We start from the raw sequence: 19,677 nt of genomic DNA on the forward strand, positions 1-19,677 counted from the left end.
TACTGGAATACTGCAGCTGTGCACAAACCTTTCAACACATGCACTTAGATCAGAACCACTTCATCAAAATGCAAATGATGCAGCTGGCTCAGCTGAAAGTAGTGATTTACCCTTTATGTTGACATTAGCCTAAAGATCCTGATATGTGCTGTCAGCTGCTAAAATGCATTTTCCTCCTGCTTCAGGTCAGTACCGACCAGATGGGCTGCTGGAGCTGAGCATGAGCGATTCGTCAGAGTTGAGCTGTGGGAAGAGTCTCCACACACTGGAGCTAGAGATCCAGGAAGCCTTTCTGCGCTTCATGGCAGCAATTCTGAAGGGCTACCGCTCCTTCTTGCGCCCCATCACTCAAGCGCCTTCAGAGAAAGCCACAGACGCTAGCTCACTCTTTGACTTGCAAGGTATTAGGAATAATGTCAGTGTCCACATGTAGCTTGAACTCTCGACAGCTCTCCATGTGCAGAGGAAACAGACTGAATGAATTAGCTGGTGTCCTCACCCCACTGGCCTCTTCATATTCCTTACACAGAAACATGAAAAGTCTCAGAGGTACAGAACTGGGCAAAACAGAGTTTCTTTAATTCTAATCAGCTTGGAAGTCAATATTTGGTATGACCACCTTCATTCTTTAACATAGCCTGAACCTTATGGTACTTTTCTGCACTCACCACATTTTTTTAAACTTTCTATTTCCAATTTTCCATAGCAACAAAAATGTAACAAAAATATATCAGAAATATAAATGGAACAAATTGGGACACTATTCAAGAATCTTACAAATAAAGAGGTATAGACTGGATTAAATAACAGTCTTCAAGCCTTTGCTTGTAATTGTGCCATTTAGTCCAGTGTTGTGGAAAAAGATGTCCTTCGAGTCGTAGAAAGAAAGTTAGTCTCTCGATCAAGTGTATTTCTTCTATAATCTCTAGCACTTGCTCTGCTAATCCAATTCCTTGTTATGGCCTTTCTAGTTTCTGTCCTTTTTTGGTATCAAATCTCTGGGTAGCAGACCCAGTAGGAAGGTCTTGGGTTCCTTAGGGGTGGCATAAGCCATGATGTCATCCATTAACTTGAATATACTGTCCCATAATGGTGTCAATTGTGTACATGTCCAGAAGATATGAGAGTGATTGGTCTTTAAGTGACCACACTGTCTCCAATATTGTTGCTGATGCCGCTGAAATTTGTTAGTAATATGTGGAGTAATAAAGAATCTAATTAGACTTTTCCACCCAGATTCCCTAATTGGAACTAGTAGAAGTTTGTTGCGTGTTACACATTGTGAGCCAATCACTCTGACAATAGTGCACTAACCACATTTTACAGAAGGATTTATACACTTGCTGTCTTACCTGTCTCCTGACCGCTGACGTCCATAATGTTGACGATTTGAAACAGAAGCCAGCCTGAGCTCTTGGAGAAAATAATGCTGATACTATTATTTTAGTTTCTTTCTGGAAAAAGTAAGAAAATTGTGTGACATATCCTGACAGATTAGCTCTATTAATTTTGTCAGATTTTTTTGGAGGGTGTGGGGAAGAAGATTTATTGTGTATTTCTCAATGCCTTCCCCATTGATTTTATTAGCATGGCTATTGGCTAATCTCAAGGATATTTAATGAGTTAGTGGAGACTTACTGAGTCATTTTAATTTGAGAATCTAGACCAACCAACAAGAGCCTTCTTAGAACTAAGAGCTCTAGGGAACTGACTTGACAATTGACCAACAGAGCTGAGGCTGTTAACATCCAATGTGGTGCGCAGAATCAAAAGTTAACTTTGCTCTACTTTTTCATCATTATCCAGTCCTAGTTGTACAGTCACAATGCATGATTAGTGCTAATGACGTTCTGAATATTTAAGCTAAGACCACATCATCTGTCGCACCTTCTTCTCGACAGCTGGCCTGCCTCAAGCACAGATGGCGTTGTTTAATACATGAGCTTTCGTAAGTGTCCATTTCCACCTCCGAGTAAATACACAGAGAAGCTGTTTGGGCAGGAAGGCTAGGCTTTGAGGAGATGCTCGGGTTGAAGGGTCGAGGCTGCTTGCAAACTGAAGGTTAGTCAGTTAACACTGCAGCTTCTGAGCTCCAGAGGGTTGTCATCCTGCCTGTGGGTCTGAGCCCATGAAAGCTGCTTTGCATCACAGTTGAAGTGAGTTGGGGTGATAAGCCTGCTCCACTGGAGAATAGCTGGAGCCAAGGCTGCGTCCTGTCTGAAATATGTGATACAGCAAACAGGAAAAGCTGCAGTATATTACATAATAACTCAAAGAAATATGTAACAGCTCGTACATCACATTTGAACTCCTGACCACTTTTTACTTAATATCCACAACAATAAAATATTACTAAGTATGTTAATATGTTGATATGAATCAACATCTGTGTCTATGACATTTTTACACACACGCTGCAGCTGTGTTCCTTTTTACTCTGATTTTTCAAATTTGCAAAGCAGATGGTAAATTTAAAAAAAACAAACTTTTACTTCAGTTCAGGTTATTTTCTAAATAACAGATGAACACATACACAAGCACCACCTGCTAGTCAATCCATTTTCTTTAAAATGGTATCACCAAGCTCAGTGTGCTGATGGCACTCTGTTTTAGAGGTGTTCTAAAATATTCGTCTTTCTCTGATGAGCATTAATGAACTTTAATCCTTGCTCTTTTCCTGCTGCTTTTAAGACATTTCAACCTCCTTTTGTTCTCTACGGGCCTAACGTAATCCTGAACTAGAGAGCACTAAAGCCTTGTAGGCTGCTTGTTGATTTTATTTCAGCGTACTTACTGGTCAGAAGTTTTTCTAGTACAGACAAGGGGCATTTAGACATTTAGTATGTGGCGCTTTATTTCATAGAAATTATTTTATTATTTTGACGATACTACCTATTGTTTTCTTAATCCTTGTTTAATCATCCAGGTTAGGAAATCCCTTCAAAACTGATCAATGGTGAGTGGTTGTTGATCAATGGTCATGACAACTGACCTCACAGCCCACTGTTCACCAGTGGTGCTAGTTTCAGTCATTATGCAAATGTATGTGTATGAAAAAGTCACTCAGGTGAATGATGAAACATTTCTCCAACTGAAAACGCTACGTCCAGATGAAAAGAATAAACTTTTTTGGGTCTACCCTGTTGTTGTTTTGAAGTCATAACTCAGGTCAAAAATAACTGGACTGCATTTTTAAGGTCACTGGAAGAAATGTGAACTAAATAAACATAATTATTTGGCACTCAGATTGTCAGATCCAAAGTGCATTTCAGTGACAGCACAAAGCAAAAAAGCAAAAGTTTGAAATGCATTAAAGATTTTGTTGTTGTTTTTTTAAGTAATCGGTAAGTGGACTAATTTTTAAGGCCAATGTTTTAAAATGTAGTGAAGGACATAGAGAATGGTATCGTGAGGCTACCCTGAAACTGACCTGAACAGGCCCAAATTGCAAGTGGTCATGATTAAAATATTTATCAACTGCAGGAAGTGTTTGGCTTCCACATCCGTGCTGTGAGCCAGAAACCATCCATCCTATTCTGAGTCTCATAACAGCAGTGACTTATTACTCAGTGACTTATTAGAAGCTTTCAGCATCTATTATGGAAGTTTTTCACCACGTTGTTGCACATCCCGTATTGGCCATTACACTAACAACATTGTGGCTTGCATTATCCAAACCAAGACAAATGGATGCAGTATACATACAGCTTGTTCTAGAATAATGGGTTCTTTAACCACACACTCACACACCTTTTGAAGAAGTCTTTAAATTATTCTTGTGACTGCTCACCATTTTTCAGAAGTTAGAGTGAGATCTTCTATAAAGGTAAACCCACTGTAATCTCAAATCATCTTTCAGTTATTACACTGACATGTTAGATCTCGGCAAAGTAAGGTTACTACCATGTTTAATAACTCATCTATGTTTCTCCCCTCAGGGTTCTTGAAGAGCCGCGACCGCTCACACCAGAAGTTCTACTCCCTAATGACGAAGACCCAGATGTTCATCCGCTTTATCGAAGAGTGCTCCTTTGTCAGCGACAAAGACGCCAGCCTGGCCTTCTTTGACGACTGTGTGGATAAAGTGAGCTTTTTTATTTTATACAAGAGAATGCTATATCACATGCATACATATTCATTTTGATGCAGTAGAGGGGGGGAAAAAAGCCCTTTTCTTTTCTGGCATTTCTTTTCTCAGTGGACCCCCACTGTGTTCCACTTACAGTAGTGTTAGCAGATTTCCCTCTTCTCTGTGTCACTTCACTTGTCTTCAACCAAACCTTCTTGAGTTTCCCTTTCTCTCTTCCTTTCTGCCTCCACTTGTGAACAGCTTTACAATTCAGAGCGGGGTGCAGATAAAGGAGGCAAGGTAAGTCCATTTTTATTCTCACCTATCCTGAAACATTTTGTTTACAGATAGAGGAATTGTGCATGGTGTATGGTAAGCTTGGGTGGTCTTTACTTTTTCATACTCTTATTACTTCCTGATATTTCAACAGGGTTCATGGTGTGTGATGATGGTGTGTAAAAAAACAAAAAAAAAAACACCCCACAAAAAAACAACCAGCAAATGAAAAGAACCCCTAAAAGCTTAGATAGAAGTCATTGTAGCAATGGATTTGAGGAATTAGCAGACAGACAATTAACCTTTGCTGCCTTCACTGTCATCAGAAATAGGATTAAAAAAAAAACTGCAGTAGATAACATTTGGCTCTGTAGCTATTCTAAATGGTATTACAGCTTATTGTGCAACATCATGTTCACTTTCCTGTCTTTCCAAAGAAAGAAGGCTGTTGGTGCTAGTACTGCCAACATTAGCCGCACTCTGGATAGTTTTTACTTTTTGACTAGTTGATGGTACAAGTTTTAATTTAAACTGATCAGGAAATTCTAGGGGCATGTCCAAATTGGACGTTTTAGCTTCTTTAGTGAAAAATTTCACAATGTATTGTTAAAGTAGAATATGTTTACTGTTTGGAATTGTATTTTAACAGCTCTCTGCGCTCACTTGAATCAGTAGCTACTGCTGCACTACAATGCATGCTCTCAATACAACAACTCCATACCAGTCTAATTGAGATCCATCAATGTAATGATGGTGCTTAAAATCGTAGCAGCCAGATCTCTAAATACCTCTACATACCCTGTGACTGAAATATGGCCCAAACCTACTACATGATACTCATAATGTAACCAAATTATTTTGAGTCATAATTGGAAACAGCTTTGTCTCAATGCTCTTAGAAAACCCTCCAGCCATACAGATATGATTTAAGCTTTCATGTTATCCCGCCCACGTATTCTTGTGTCATTTAAATTAGTTCCTTATGATCCAAGCTGTAGAGCCTTTTTACACATTCTCTATTTTTAATGAAAATTCTCCCACATCCACATTAAATTTGCTGCCACAGCAATTTGTCCCGAGATAGTGAATGCACCGTATCATGGAAAATCCATGTGTGCAGTTTTCTGCGAAGATTTCTTCCTTCAATTTTTCATGAGTCTAGTGAGTAAGGGTTTTTAGCGCTTCAGTGATTTCTGAAGCGCTAACAGAGCTTGAAGTTAGTTCTTTGCTCTTCCACTAGGCTCACATTTTTTCGTGTGACAGTGTAAAGACTCGGAGTTGCTCTCAGTCCATCTCCTTTTTTCCATTGGGAGCACTTTGAGTAGGTTGACCTCATGTGCTCATGGGGTGTGTCCCTGTATCAGACCATATTTGTGGTTCAGTTTTGTGTGTTTGCTGTTTTAAAGACTACCAAACCGCTTTGCTTCCTAAGTCGCATCTTTGGGTCACTGGTTTTTGCAGGTGACATTTATAACTGACTTTGAAATAGTCTTTGCTGTCCTTGCATTGTGTGTGTGTGTGCTCTGGCTGTAATTGAGACAAAATGGAAGTGAATACAGAGGCCAGGATCCACATCCTCCCCTCCCTGTTTTCCCAGACCTGCACTGGAGCCTGTGTTTCCTGATGCAGCCTGTGCGTCACTTCTACGGGCGATTAAATCCCTTAAACTGTCTCTGCACTGTGGCAATGTGGATGACGTTATCTACTCTCTAGGAGACAAAACGCAGTGCATCTCTCAGCCCACACACAGGAGTCCCATACATGAAGATAAGGTTCAAGTCTACACATCCCTGAGGGCAAGATGTTTGCTGTAGCAGCAAAACTAATTAAATCCAAAAGACAAAAACACTAGTAGTAATTATGCAAGAAAGATAATATCAAACAAAGAGTCATGGGATTCTATGCAGTATTACATGCAGTATTAAGACCTCGGTAACAGTAACTCTTTAAAAGGTATACACATTATTAAAGAAGCACTGCTCATGTAGAGATTGATAAATCAGTTTTTTCTAAATTTCTCATCTATTCATCACATTGAAACATTTGTCCATATGCCCTAATTAGACAGCTCTCCGTGAATTTGAAACTGTTCAGGGTTTTGGTAAAAACTAATGTTACTTTTTGAATGTGGAGTGTGTCTGCAAATACGTGCTCCCAGTAGTTTTTATAATACCCCGATTTCCTGCCACCTGAATGTTTTGTTTTATAGCTGGAAACAGTTCACAGCAGAATTTCAAAATATCCAAAATATGGACGGAAAGAACCTCTTGGGAGCATGGTGCCACATCGAAGTCACAGAGTGTTTATTTAAAGGAAGTTGTTTGACATTTTGGGAAAATACACTTCTTGGCTTTTCACAGAGTTAGTATAATTTGGATGTGAATTGGATAAGTACAAGTTCTGCTTTCTGGGTGGTGATATGTTTGGATAGCTGCTTGGCAGGGAACACTGATGCTCTGACTTGTATTGCTAATCATGGTTAGCCACATGGCTAATGCTAGCAGCATTGCTATTGTACAAAGCAATATAAAATCCTAAAAACCCTCTCCACTGGGTTTGTCGCTATACTCTTACCAAACTCTCTCATCTACATCTTACCTAAGGGGGTTTGTAGAAACCCTTGAAAAACTGACAGCTCCTGCTTTTACTCCTGTGTTTTAAAATGTGCCCATAGAAGCAGCACAGAAAATCATGTTGGCCTCTGATGTTCTTTAATGGACAAAAGAAGAATAATGAAAGCCTTCTTTAGACAGCACTAAGGAAGAGACACTCCCACACTCCACTGCTTTGACTGAGGTTGTTATCAAACTTTAATTACCATCTGAATAACTAGACTAAATTATGAACTTTAAGCAAGTGCTTCACCTCCCTTCTTTCCAGCTTGAAGAAAATCATTGCCTGTAGCGCCAAAGCCTGTCATTAAGCACTTCTCAATTTACGATGCTTCCCTCTGTGACACTGGGTGTTTTAAATCCACCATAAAGCTCAGACCCTCTGATTTAAGATTCACTTTGTCTTATCTGTCTGCCCTACCAGTATGGCTGTAGTAAAATCTTTGCACTAACTCCAAATGTCACTGATGAAAATGATAAATGAGGACCATTATGCTGTTGTTTCATTTGCCCACATAGATTTGTTTCTGGCCTCATTAATAAAAATCAGAACACCTTTTTTTCCCCATCAGTGGGCACCTATAATCTTTTATCATTCGATAAAGAGATACGGTTGTAGATATGGTCTTGGAAACTCAGCCTTACAATAACATAACACCAAATGCTGAGTGTAGTCTCCTTGCTATGTATCTGAGCCAAACAGACTGACAGTGGGACAAACTGTTATGAGAGATTCTATAGAGCCAGTTTATACCTTAAGCTGACTTTGGCATGATATGCTCATCTTTCAATGTGTAAATCAAACTGATCATGGTCCTTGTATATTAATAAATCAGGTGGTCTTCCAAGGCTGAAGTATGCTATGAAAAAATTGTTCAAAGAAAAAGAAGGTAGTATATATGTAGATAGTGAATGCATTAACACAATCCCAAAATAATCAGATTTCATAGAAATGTTTTTTTGTATTCACTTTGAAATGGGGAATAACTTCAGCCAAATCAACTTGCCGCTTGCAACGATGCAGCTGCCTCAAGGCGAACATTAAGAATCGACAAATGACCTGTTTTTTCTGCCTCATCTTTTCTTACTTTAAACCATTTATGTCAGATAAATCCAGACACAGACCACAACAGATGTTGACTCTAAGTTCAGTTAACCCTGTAAGAGTTGTAAATTGAGTTGCAGTGTTACTGAATAGAAAGCTACTGAACTAACTGTTGTTCTAGGTGATGGCTTGCACAGAAAAGTTGTTCCAGTGTCCGTTGATATATATAAAGGAGGAGAGGGTGTTGACTGAGTTTATGTCCTTGTTGCGTGGGATGAGTGATCTTTACTCTGTATTTATTGAGCTTCTGCACCCACAGCCCTCTGGGTTGTCTGTGCATCCATCTGTCCATTCTATTTTGCAAACACAATATTCAGTCCATATTATAAAGCTGCTACACAATATGGAATTGATATGGACTGAGTAACGTGTTAGGAATGAAAGGATGCCACATTGTTCGATAGAAATAGAAATGAACAAACTGCAGAGGGCTGAATTTAAGGATACCCCAAAAGTGAAAAATGATTCAGCAGGTTAGTCAATTTTGCTGATACTCAAAAGTATTGGGTATTGGGTCTGACAATGGGTCCAAGGATTTTACCCCAGTACTTAATGGCAGTCAGGTGCCATTGCATAGCCTGTAGAGGTCTGTGATTCCCTCCATGGATATGCCTCCCCAGAGCGTCACTGACCCATCACCTGAACTATGTTACAGACAACATATGTTCTCCACGGCTTCACTAGACCTTTTCACACCTGTCACATGTGCTCAGGCTCTCATCTTTGAAAAGCACAGGGCGCCAGTGGTAGACTTGGCAATTCTGGTATTCTATGACAAATGCCAGTTAGGTCAATGCTGGGCAGTGAGAACACTGGGTCCTTAGGCCACCCTTATGAACGTCATATCTGTTTCTGATTGTTTTCTCAGAAACATTCACATCACGTGCCTGCTGGAGGTCCCTTTTGTAGGACTCTGGGAGTGCTTATCCCGTTCCCTCATGCACTAAGGAGCAGATACTAGTCGTGCTGATGGGTTAAGGACCTCCTACGGCCCTGTCCAGCTCTCCTTGATTAACTGTCCCAGCACTGGAGTCTTGAGACTGTGCTGGGATAGGCAGCAAACCTTGGCAGGTATCGATGTGCCATGCTGGAGGAGTTAAACTGCCTGTGCAATCTCTGTAGGGTCCAGGTATCAGCTCATGATAGCTGTAGTGACACTGACCTCAGCCAAATGGAAAACAGTAAAAACACATGGAAAAGATGAGGAGGGAAAAAATGTCAGTGTTTAACTAGCTTCCAAGTTTTCAAACTTTCAAAGCATTGTTTACTTCAAAATCAGCTTTTTTGGCCAAGCAAGGAATTTGAGACTCTCAGTGGATTTGCTCACTAATACAACAGACATACAATTGAACAAGAACACCAATACTTAACAAAGTCACATTAAATCAGTTTTATTTTTGTATCCTTGTTATATTAAGACACACAAGGCTTCAAAATCTGTACTTTACATTACAACCTCTATCCCTTAGACTCTCAACTCAGTTGAAGAGCAGCTCCTTAATGGGCTAAAATGACATTGAATGTCATGAAATGAGGCATTTAAACCACTAACAGTAATTATAGTTATTTTTGAGTCCCTTCTGGTATGTTGTAATGATTATAACAACAATTCTGATGATACTTTCCACTCAGATGTCATATTGTGTTCTGCCATTAAACAGTTTGCTAATGAAACGTAAGTATAAAAATAATCCTTTAAAAAAGCAAGGAAAGGGAAGCAGTAAAATCTAGGTCACTCTTTGTCATCATTCCTCAGCTCTGACACTCATTCTGTAACAATCCTGCCAACAGAATCAGCTGTTTTGGAATAATACTGGGCAAAGATATGTTTGCTAAGACTTATTATAGGCCATAACATCAAGATCTATATGGAATTTCCGATCTGTCAGACGGGGTGCTTCATACTGCCTTCAGGTGTCATAGATGACAGGTCACAGTCTCACGACCTGCACACATTCCTTCATGTTTGTGTTTTCTTTTCTGCAGGTGGACAGCGACAGGCCGGAGGAGACCCGGCTTATAGAGATTGATGAATCCCAGCGTAGTGAGCACACAGTCTTCATCACGCCTCCAGAGCTGCCTCCTCTGCCCGAGGGAGAGGAGCATCCACTATGCTACAGGTACAAACTGTACTTATGGAAGTACAGTTACATTTCCAATGGAGGAATGGGGGTGCATAGATAGATAGATAGAATAGATGCAAATTAACTGGAAGAGACTTAAGGATTAAACGTGACACTACCAGGAAGCCATTATCCTCTAGTACCACTGTACTCCAGAACTGCAATCTACCTGGAGTGTCCAGAATTACGAGATGTTCATTGCTCAAGGACATGACTGATGTAAGGAGGGCTGAAACACGATCACCACTGAACAAGACACACAAGTTAGAAATGTTAAGATTGGGCAAAGAAATATCTGAAGACACATTTTTCAAAGGCTGTATGGACAGATGAAACGAGAGTGACTCTTGATGGACCAGATAGATGGGATCATAACTCGATCACGAATGGTTAAAGGGTACTAAGAGTCAAAGTGGAGGAGGTGCACTGGTTTGGGCTGCTATTATCAAGGATGAGCTAGTTGCACCATTGAAGATGAACTTAAAATAAACTCCCAAACCTATTGCCAGGTCCTAAAGGATACTTTCTTCAAGCAGTGGTACAGAAAAAAGTTAGCAGCATTTAATAAGACTGTTGAGTACATATGATGGTGCATTGAACTGCATGAAAACAAGTACTCCAGCGCTTGGCTACCCAGTAAAGGTCTCAAAGATGATAATAATGACACAGCCCTCTTCCTTGTTAGCCCTTCTGAAGCTTAAGATTTACAAACAGGGAAGACAGTATACCTCTTTAAGCATTTGGCAGGTTGTGGCTGCTGCTGCACAAAAAAATTGACAGATTATGGATGAAAGGCTGATGGCAGTCATCTTTCATCCATAGGCTGACTGCCTATGTTATCTTTGCTAATTAAATGTGTTATCTTTCCTGTACAAAATGAAAATAAACAAGTACGACGGGAAAATTTGGGTTTTAAACAAAAGAGTGTGTAACATTTCCTTTGTTAAACATTCAGGTTTTTAGGTTTATTAACAATTTGGCTTGACTGAGAGGACTGGATTTGTTCCATAGTAAAATGAATCTTTCACTTGCCTAATAATTGTGCACATGGTGTATATAGTATTTTGTTCTAGTTTCATTCTGTGATGTCTGCATGTTTTTGTTTGCATGACATTTTTGAATAACAAAGTCGAATGTTGTGCACAAATGACGAGTAATATTTGTTTTAAATTTGGAAAGACATACAAATATGCTGCTGAGTACAATCCTCCTACTAGATGTCCTTCCTTGAGATGAACTGGAAATTCTCACAGCTAACAGCAGGGAAAAATCTGAACAATAGATTAAGTTTCAATTTGGTTAGTTCTTTCTTTTCAATAGCTGACTGAGGACCAGCAGGAGTTGAGCTGTCAAAGTGAGGACCAAGACTGAACTCTGCTGCTGGACCGTGTGGAGCTGAATATTTGTATTCTGCAGTCATGCCTCATTCTGAATAATTTATTATTTTTTTTCAGAAGCACTTAAGTTATGTCCCAATCATAATCCATAATGACCAGCAGTTTTCCACATTTTTTTATTAGCTCTCTTTGTAGACAATTACAAAAAAGGTTTTGTATTGATGTCACTCTAACCTTGGAAGCAACCATTCCCCACAGGGTGTTTAGGCTCCAGCCTGATGGATGCCAACCCACTTTGTATGCATGTAAATAACTGTGTGCCCTCTTTCACTAATGTGTGAATGTGTGTTTTTCATTAGGTATGATGGTTTCCCAGTGTTGAGTTTAGATCTGTTTGACCCCGTGGAGGGTCTGCAGACGCCCTCCTCCCGCCTCGCTGCCAGGCACAGCTGTCCCACCAGCCCTGCCCCCATGTTTAGACGCACCAAGCAGGTCAGCACAACAGAAACATGTTTTTTGTAACACTGCAATTTATGGGTTCATTTGGATTTTCATACTGATTTATTTATGCTTATAAATAAGGCAAAAATACATGCTGCTTTACCTACACGTCCAAACATGCTCCAAGAATCTCCAAAATTTTACAAGGCTGATAGCAAGTAAGACCATCAAAAAACATTTCCTTTTGTAGAGTCAGTATTTAAAGTTGATACTTGATAATTAAGCACACAGTACTGAACATCTTCAAGCAATCCACAGATTTAAAAAAGATGCAAGTAGAAGTTTTTGTCTTGTTGACATGGTTTCCTTGCAGCTTTTTCTGACATGAGACAGTAGCGTGGGTAATTTTCATTTGCCATTATCTCCTGTGTGAATTCGACATGTCCCCGAGACCGAATTATGCATAATTTCTGCTTCTATTTTTCATCCACAGGAGATCAAATCAGCCCAGAAGATTGCTAAAAAGTACTCATCCATTCCTCAGCTGTGGTCCAAGTGCCTGCTGCGTCACTGCTACGGCCTGTGGTTCATCTGCCTGCCAGCATACGTGAAGGTGTGCCACTCCAAGGTGCGAGCGCTTCGCACAGCCTACGACGTCCTCAGGAAGATGCAGGCGAAGAAGCTACAGCCCCCTGATGAGGTACATCAGCTGTTGCCCCAAATTACCTGCTAACTGTTGATCATAGACTGTGTATGAAACTTTGACAAAGCCTCCAGATCTAAATAGTGAAGCCAGTACAGAAGTGCCGTAAACATGTATTTTCTCTAACTGTCGGGAAGGAAAGAAAAGTCTACACTTTTCTGATGAGTTTATAGACTCATTTGCTAGTTTTAGATCATGTGGAATACAGCATGAAGTTAATTTTTCATGTGATGGTACTCATGGCCTCTGTCAGTGCGCCCCAGGGTGGCTGTGGCTACAATGTAGCTTGTCATCACCAGTGTGTGAATGTGTATGTGAATGGGTGGATGACTGGTTGTGTAAAGCGCTTTGGGGTCCTTACGGACTAGAAAAGCGCTATACACATACAGGCCATTTACCATTTATTTACCATTAGTATAAAAAAAAAGATATCCTTGATTGCTCGATTGTGTGATTACAAAGTTGCCAGCCTCAGTTACACAGTCGTCCACTCCTCACTCATCACATCCAGTTTAAAAACAGTGGCAGATTTTGTTTACAGTCTTTTGATTCAAGATGTCCAAACACACTTGCACAGTCTGTTTTTCAGTCTGTAGTATTTCTGCCCAAACAATCCACATGCAGGTCTGCTACCGGGTTCTGATGCAGCTGTGTGGACAGTATGGGCAGCCTGTCCTGGCAGTGAGGGTCCTCTTTGAGATGAAGAAGGCTGGAGTCCACCCCAACGCCATAACGTATGGTTACTATAACAAGGTACAGTGGTACTGCTGATGATAATGAAGGCAGAACTTGTGTGAAATTAATCTATCAACAAATTTACACTTTGTTGTTTTAAAAATGGATAGGCTATGACTCTCACTGATATCAACTGCTCTGCGTTGTCTAACGGATCCACGTGAATGCTGGGACATGCAAACACTGTTGCTGTCCTCCCTGCTCCCCTGAGCTTGCCATCTGTTTTGTTCGCACATTATAAATAATCTGCTGATTTTACTGCAACTTTAACTAGTGCATGGACACACCAATGACAGCCAACTGGCAATTTATAGAGCGACTGTCAAATAAGAAACTTGTTTTTTGTCAGCAGTGATGGATAAATGTGCAGACTGAGGCAGAGTAATAAAAGTCTGGAGAATTGGTTACTGTAGAAATCAATCAGGTTACCGGCCACATTATGAAAAAAGTATTTGTTTTAGTAAATGTCATATTTAATATGACTGAAGGAATAAATAAAAGCAAAGATTAAGATGCAGAGAGGAAATGACCTCTGAGTGACCTGTGAAGCCCCAGATTGAATGCAGTTTCTCAAATTTGATCTTCTGGATAAACATAGCTTAGGAATTTGGATGATAATAAGGCATACTGATTGCAACCTTGTTGATTGTTTATTCATGATTCACAAGCAGTCGCATAAATAATTGCATTCAGATAATCACACTGCTGTGCTCATTGCACAGTCAGTAAAAATCATCTGTCTCTTGGTGGCACTCACAAAGCAGAGGCACTTCATTGTAGCAATGGCTACAATGGCAAACAGACACTCAGATTCAGATAAAAGAAAACATCGCTGACATTTGCGGCTTACCCCCAAGGTTGTGTGACACGGTGTGCGATCACCCGCAGGTGTCAGGATGAACCACATCCCTGCTATCACTGTAACCTGCCCCTGGTCTGCTGAACCAGGGAGCATAAAAGTAAATTGGCTGATGTGGGAGCAGACTGTCAAGAGGCAAGGCTGCAGTAAAGGTTACTAAGGGTAGTGTTTTGACACCTGAGAGGATCATATTTTCCCTTAGAAATAGATGGCCTGGAGGCAGGAGGTGGCAGAGTTGTACTCTGGCACAAGCTTTGTGTTCACAGTTACAGGTGGGTTTTCTTCCTCTTTTATGCTTCTGTAGGTGTTTGAAGTCCAAGTATGGGAATGAGAAATCTGCATAAGCATGCTTAAATATTAACTCTGCCCTTCATTCCCTATTAAATTCATATAGTTCCATATAAAAAAGTAAAAAACAGCAGAACCTGAGGTGATCCATAGCTATAGAAAACTAAACTGAAAATAAAAAAATAAATACATTTAATTTAAATAAATGAAATACTTGAAGTTGCCCAGGGCAGGGGAGCATGCAATGATCTGTACCTACAGTGGGGCAAAAAAGTATTTAGTCAGCCACCGATTGTGCAAGTTCCCCCACTTAAAATGATGACAGAGGTCAGTAATTTGCACCAGAGGTACACTTCAACTGTGAGAGACAGAATGTGAAAAAAAAATCCATGAATCCACATGGTAGGATTTGTAAAGAATTTATTCGTAAATCAGGGTGGAAAATAAGTATTTGGTCAATAACAAAAATACAACTCAATACTTTGTAACATAACCTTTGTTGGCAATAACAGAGGTCAAACGTTTACTATAGGTCTTTACCAGGTTTGCACACACAGTAGCTGGTATTTTGGCCCATTCCTCCATGCAGATCTTCTCGAGAGCAGTGATGTTTTGGGGCTGTCGCCGAGCAACACGGACTTTCAACTCCCGCCACAGATTTTCTATGGGGTTGAGGTCTGGAGACTGGCTAGGCCACTCCAGGACTTTCAAATGCTTCTTACGGAGCCACTCCTTTGTTGCCCGGGCGGTGTGTTTTGGATCATTGTCATGTTGGAAGACCCAGCCTCGTTTCATCTTCAAAGTTCTCACTGATGGAAGAAGGTTTTGGCTCAAAATCTCACGATACATGGCCCCATTCATTCTGTCCTTAACACGGATCAGTCGTCCTGTCCCCTTGGCAGAAAAACAGCCCCATAGCATGATGTTTCCACCCCCATGCTTCACAGTAGGTATGGTGTTCTTGGGATGCAACTCAGTATTCTTCTTCCTCCAAACACGACGAGTTGAGTTTATACCAAAAAGTTCTACTTTGGTTTCATCTGACCACATGACATTCTCCCAATCCTCTGCTGTATCATCCATGTGCTCTCTGGCAAACTTCAGACGGGCCTGGACATGCACTGGCTTCAGCAGCGGAACACGTCTGGCACTGCGGGATTTGATTCCCTGCCGTTGTAGTGTGTTACTGATGGTGACCTTTGTTACTTTGGTCCCAGCTCTCTGCAGGTCATTCACCAGGTCCCCCCGTGTGGTTCTGGGATCTTTGCTCACCGTTCTCATGATCATTTTGACCCCACGGGATGAGATCTTGCGTGGAGCCCCAGATCGAGGGAGATTATCAGTGGTCTTGTACGTCTTCCATTTTCTGATGATTGCTCCCACAGTTGATTTTTTCACACCAAGCTGCTTGCCTATTGTAGATTCACTCTTCCCAGTCTGGTGCAGGTCTACAATACTTTTCCTGGTGTCCTTCGAAAGCTCTTTGGTCTTGGCCATGGCGGAGTTTGGAGTCTGACTGTTTGAGGCTGTGGACAGGTGTCTTTTATACAGATGATGAGTTCAAACAGGTGCCATTCATACGGGTAACGAGTGGGGGACAGAAAAGCTTCTTACAGAAGACGTTGCAGGTCTGTGAGAGCCAGAGATTTTCCTTGTTTGAGGTGACCAAATACTTATTTTCCACCCTGATTTACGAATAAATTCTTTACAAATCCTACCATGTGGATTCATGGATTTTTTTTTCACATTCTGTCTCTCACAGTTGAAGTGTACCTCTGGTGCAAATTACTGACCTCTGTCATCATTTTAAGTGGGGGAACTTGCACAATCGGTGGCTGACTAAATACTTTTTTGCCCCACTGTATGTCACATGTCAAAGAATAAATAAAGGATTTTCATTCAGCATAAATGCGACATTGCATGATCAGTGAGAAGAGCTTTGACATCACAGCAGCAAACTGAACAGGTTTTAATGTTTGCAGATTTTTGGCCTCGGTGGGTTAGACAAACCATACCAACTGTTCTCTGTCATCAGTGCTCTTTCATATGGATCTGTCTTTGCACTACACGAGGCTGGACTGGGTTCATAGTCAGACTGTTATATCAGAGTAAGAAGTCAGTCAATCTCATTTAAAACTAAATCTCATTTATCTTTTAATTATGTAAAATGGGATATTGTTTTCAGCCAGTTCAACTGTCAGTATGAAACTAGAACCAGCAGGTGATGAACTTTACAAACAGCTGCAGTGTTTTAATTAATGAGTTCCAGAGATGTTAGCAGAGGGATTTTCTTTTAGCCCTTGGCAGAAATGGGGTATAATTTCCACTTGCTCTTCTGTTTCTTTTAAACTAAGCCCAACTAAACGGTCTGCTGCCTGTAGCTTCACATTTACTGGAGCAATATGAGGGTCATATTCTTCCAACTACCCTCACGAAGCACAATTCACAAAATGTCAAGCTTTTTTTTTCATGTTGCTCAGGATATCATCATCGATGCCATTCAGTTCAGCCTAAAAAGTAGTTCTTCCTTGAATACAAAATGTGGTTCTTCTCTAGCCCTCTTGTCACTGCTGACAGCTCAGTAGTGCGACCTTATTTAATGAAATCTTCTGAACCTGCATACAAAAAACGACGGTGTGATAAACCCAGTTCTGTTCGGCTGCGTATCACTTTTCTTTATTATTATTGTTATTTTTCCAGGGAGCCCCCCCCCCCCCCCCCCCCCCCCCCAATCAGCCTGTTGAACGTGACTTGGTCACCAACAGCTGCAATTCTGCTCTTCTGATCTTGAGTGTGACTGTAGATCTAATACCAGTGCAGTTAATGCCTTTGATGAAATATTCATTCAAGATGGGTTTATATGGAACAGAGATCGGTCCTATTTCAGTTCAGTCACTTCAAAATATTCAGTCGAAATAAATTGAATCAAGTCGGACGCTCGTCAGACTTGTCACGCTCATTTAGGAGAAGAATATGAAAATGTTTTATTTTTGAATTAATTTGGCAGCAAACATTTTTCTTTTCATGATATGATAGGAATCTGTTTCCCCTCCTGATGTCATCCTATCCTCACATCCGTCCTCATTTTCTTTGTCCTGCTCCTTGCCCAGGCGGTACTGGAGAGCACATGGCCCTCCAGCACCAGAGGAGGATACTTCCTGTGGATGAAGCTAAGAAATGTCATACTGGGCGTGGCGCAGTTCAAACGGGCACTACGACGACACGCACCCCTCACCCAGAGCCCTCTGTCAGGTAACTGTGATCAGTAACAGTCTGCATTCCTGAGAAAAGAAATGTCCCTTTTTCTCTTATTAGTCTGTCATCTTTAATGAAGAGAGTCAGAGTCCTTGACCTGACACGTCCCCTGGTGATTTGCATTCAGTCTTGAAATACTGTTACTCCACAAGATCTGGATGTAACTAATCAAATTTGGCAATAAAGCAGTAAGTGTAGCATTGCAGGCAGAGCAGATGACACACTGAGCATGCAGCTTGCAGCACAAGAGCCACAGACTGTCTCGTTAGCATTTTTTCCTGCTTAAATCTACTTATGATTTCAATGACAAACATGAACACACAACCAAACTCCAGGAAAAATGCACTGCTGATGTTGCTTTCCAGGCTTGATGGTTAATTAGTAGCTCAGGTGCAGTACATTAAAGAGGACTGCAACTAAAACTAATGATGTGTAATACTCACATGCCGCTGCAATGAGCCGAGAAGAAAAGGAGCACTACTGATTTTTCTTCTCATAATAATAAAAACATCAGCAGTACATGCAAAACATCTGACCGTAAGTTCAGTTGGACCTTCTGTAAGCCCAAGCAAACTTCCCTCACATTTTTCTATCAGACTTGCCCATCCATGAATGTCAAGCTCTGAAAACAAATTCTACCTGTCCACCATTCCTAAAATTAAATTTGCACCTATATTACAGTTGAAAGGTGAAACTCTAAAACACAGCTATCTCAGCATGCGATTGAACTCCCCTGCATGCCAGTGAACACCTGCACACTCACTGCATGCTAATCCCCAGCCTGCTAATCCCTGCTTTTTTAAGATACTGCCTGTTAGCAACGGGTGCATTGTGTTCTTCTCCACAGTTCAGTGCTGATTCAGTCTGAAAGAGCCAAAGGTTCCTGTGTGTTCCCATTTAACAAGCACACACTCATCCTTGCACAAGAAGCACACAAGCCACAATTGCACTATATCTTATTTATAGTACACAACAAATTTCCATTACATGTGCACTGTCAAACAACTCTTTAGTCTACGCTAATAGCTAATTAGAATGAATCAATTTTATGTGCAACAGCTGAGCCTGTCTTCCTTATAATTAACACAAAATTACTAGATATTATCCTGCTAATAAATTTACAGTTTAGGAAATTTGGGCAAATTGTATAACCCAAGTGAACTGTTACAACCACTGTTTTATATAATTGGATTTTCTTCAAAGGGCCCGTGTCTGTAACTACTCGTGTGCAGTTGCCAACCTCAAAGAAATGTCATGCGTTCAAGCATGAAAATGGGAATAGGACATGTGAGTGAATTGGCAGTTATATGCAGTCTGTTTGTGAAAAAAATCTGTTGCCGTCTACATACAAAGAAATTAGGGCTGGGTATCGTCACTGATTTCTAGAATCGATTCAATTCCAATTCACAGGGTCCCCAAGCGATTCGATCCACGATTCGATTTAATTCGATTCGATTCGATTCAATTCTATTTGAATCTGGGAAATTTTGACAGTCAGAAATATTATAATTCAGATCAGTACATTTACATATTTTTGTATCTATAAAAAGGAAGCTGACACACGCAAGACTTTATCAAAGGTGTGAGCATCACAGCAGATGCCTTTGTGTCAAAGTAGCTGAAGATAAAACACAGAAAAACATGAAGGTTTTCCTGGCCTGGGATTTTATAAAAATATTCTGCAGTACATCAAAAAACGAAAGAAAACCATTAATCAACACATGAACATTACCTCTGAAGTTACAGCGGTTTTATTAGCGACACGGCTAAGCGTTTTGCATAATTTTAAAAAGTTTAAATTTGTTCAGTATTGAACGGCAGAAATTAGGTTTTCTTTTCGGAAGTATATAAAACGAAAAAAAAAACCTCGGCCG

The 19,677-nt window shown here is 40.5% G+C and overlaps 1 protein-coding gene across 5 annotated transcripts in view; it reads left to right on the forward strand.

The window, feature by feature from the left end:
- The window catches only part of LOC147339464 (C-myc promoter-binding protein-like), an 86,750-nt gene that overhangs the window by 46,318 nt on the left and 20,755 nt on the right, over positions 1 to 19,677 (forward strand). For 3 of the 5 annotated variants that reach the window (XM_086294465.1, XM_086294464.1, XM_086294467.1), the window contains 8 exons: positions 186 to 401; positions 3,939 to 4,084; positions 4,331 to 4,369; positions 10,049 to 10,182; positions 11,882 to 12,014; positions 12,457 to 12,663; positions 13,291 to 13,419; positions 17,659 to 17,800. In XM_086294465.1, the coding sequence (XP_086150591.1) occupies positions 186 to 401; positions 3,939 to 4,084; positions 4,331 to 4,369; positions 10,049 to 10,182; positions 11,882 to 12,014; positions 12,457 to 12,663; positions 13,291 to 13,419; positions 17,659 to 17,800 (1,146 nt within the window). The remainder of the gene's footprint in view (positions 1 to 185; positions 402 to 3,938; positions 4,085 to 4,330; positions 4,370 to 10,048; positions 10,183 to 11,881; positions 12,015 to 12,456; positions 12,664 to 13,290; positions 13,420 to 17,658; positions 17,801 to 19,677) is intronic. The other 2 variants (XM_086294466.1, XM_086294468.1) reach the window with 1 other exon arrangement.

This window comes from Aulonocara sp. 'chitande type north' Nkhata Bay, linkage group LG1 (genome assembly GCF_057382095.1).
Source record: "Aulonocara sp. 'chitande type north' Nkhata Bay isolate Kocher_YH1m ecotype deep benthic linkage group LG1, A_spYH_male_GT1.1, whole genome shotgun sequence".
Lineage (NCBI taxonomy): Eukaryota > Metazoa > Chordata > Actinopteri > Cichliformes > Cichlidae > Aulonocara > Aulonocara sp. 'chitande type north' Nkhata Bay.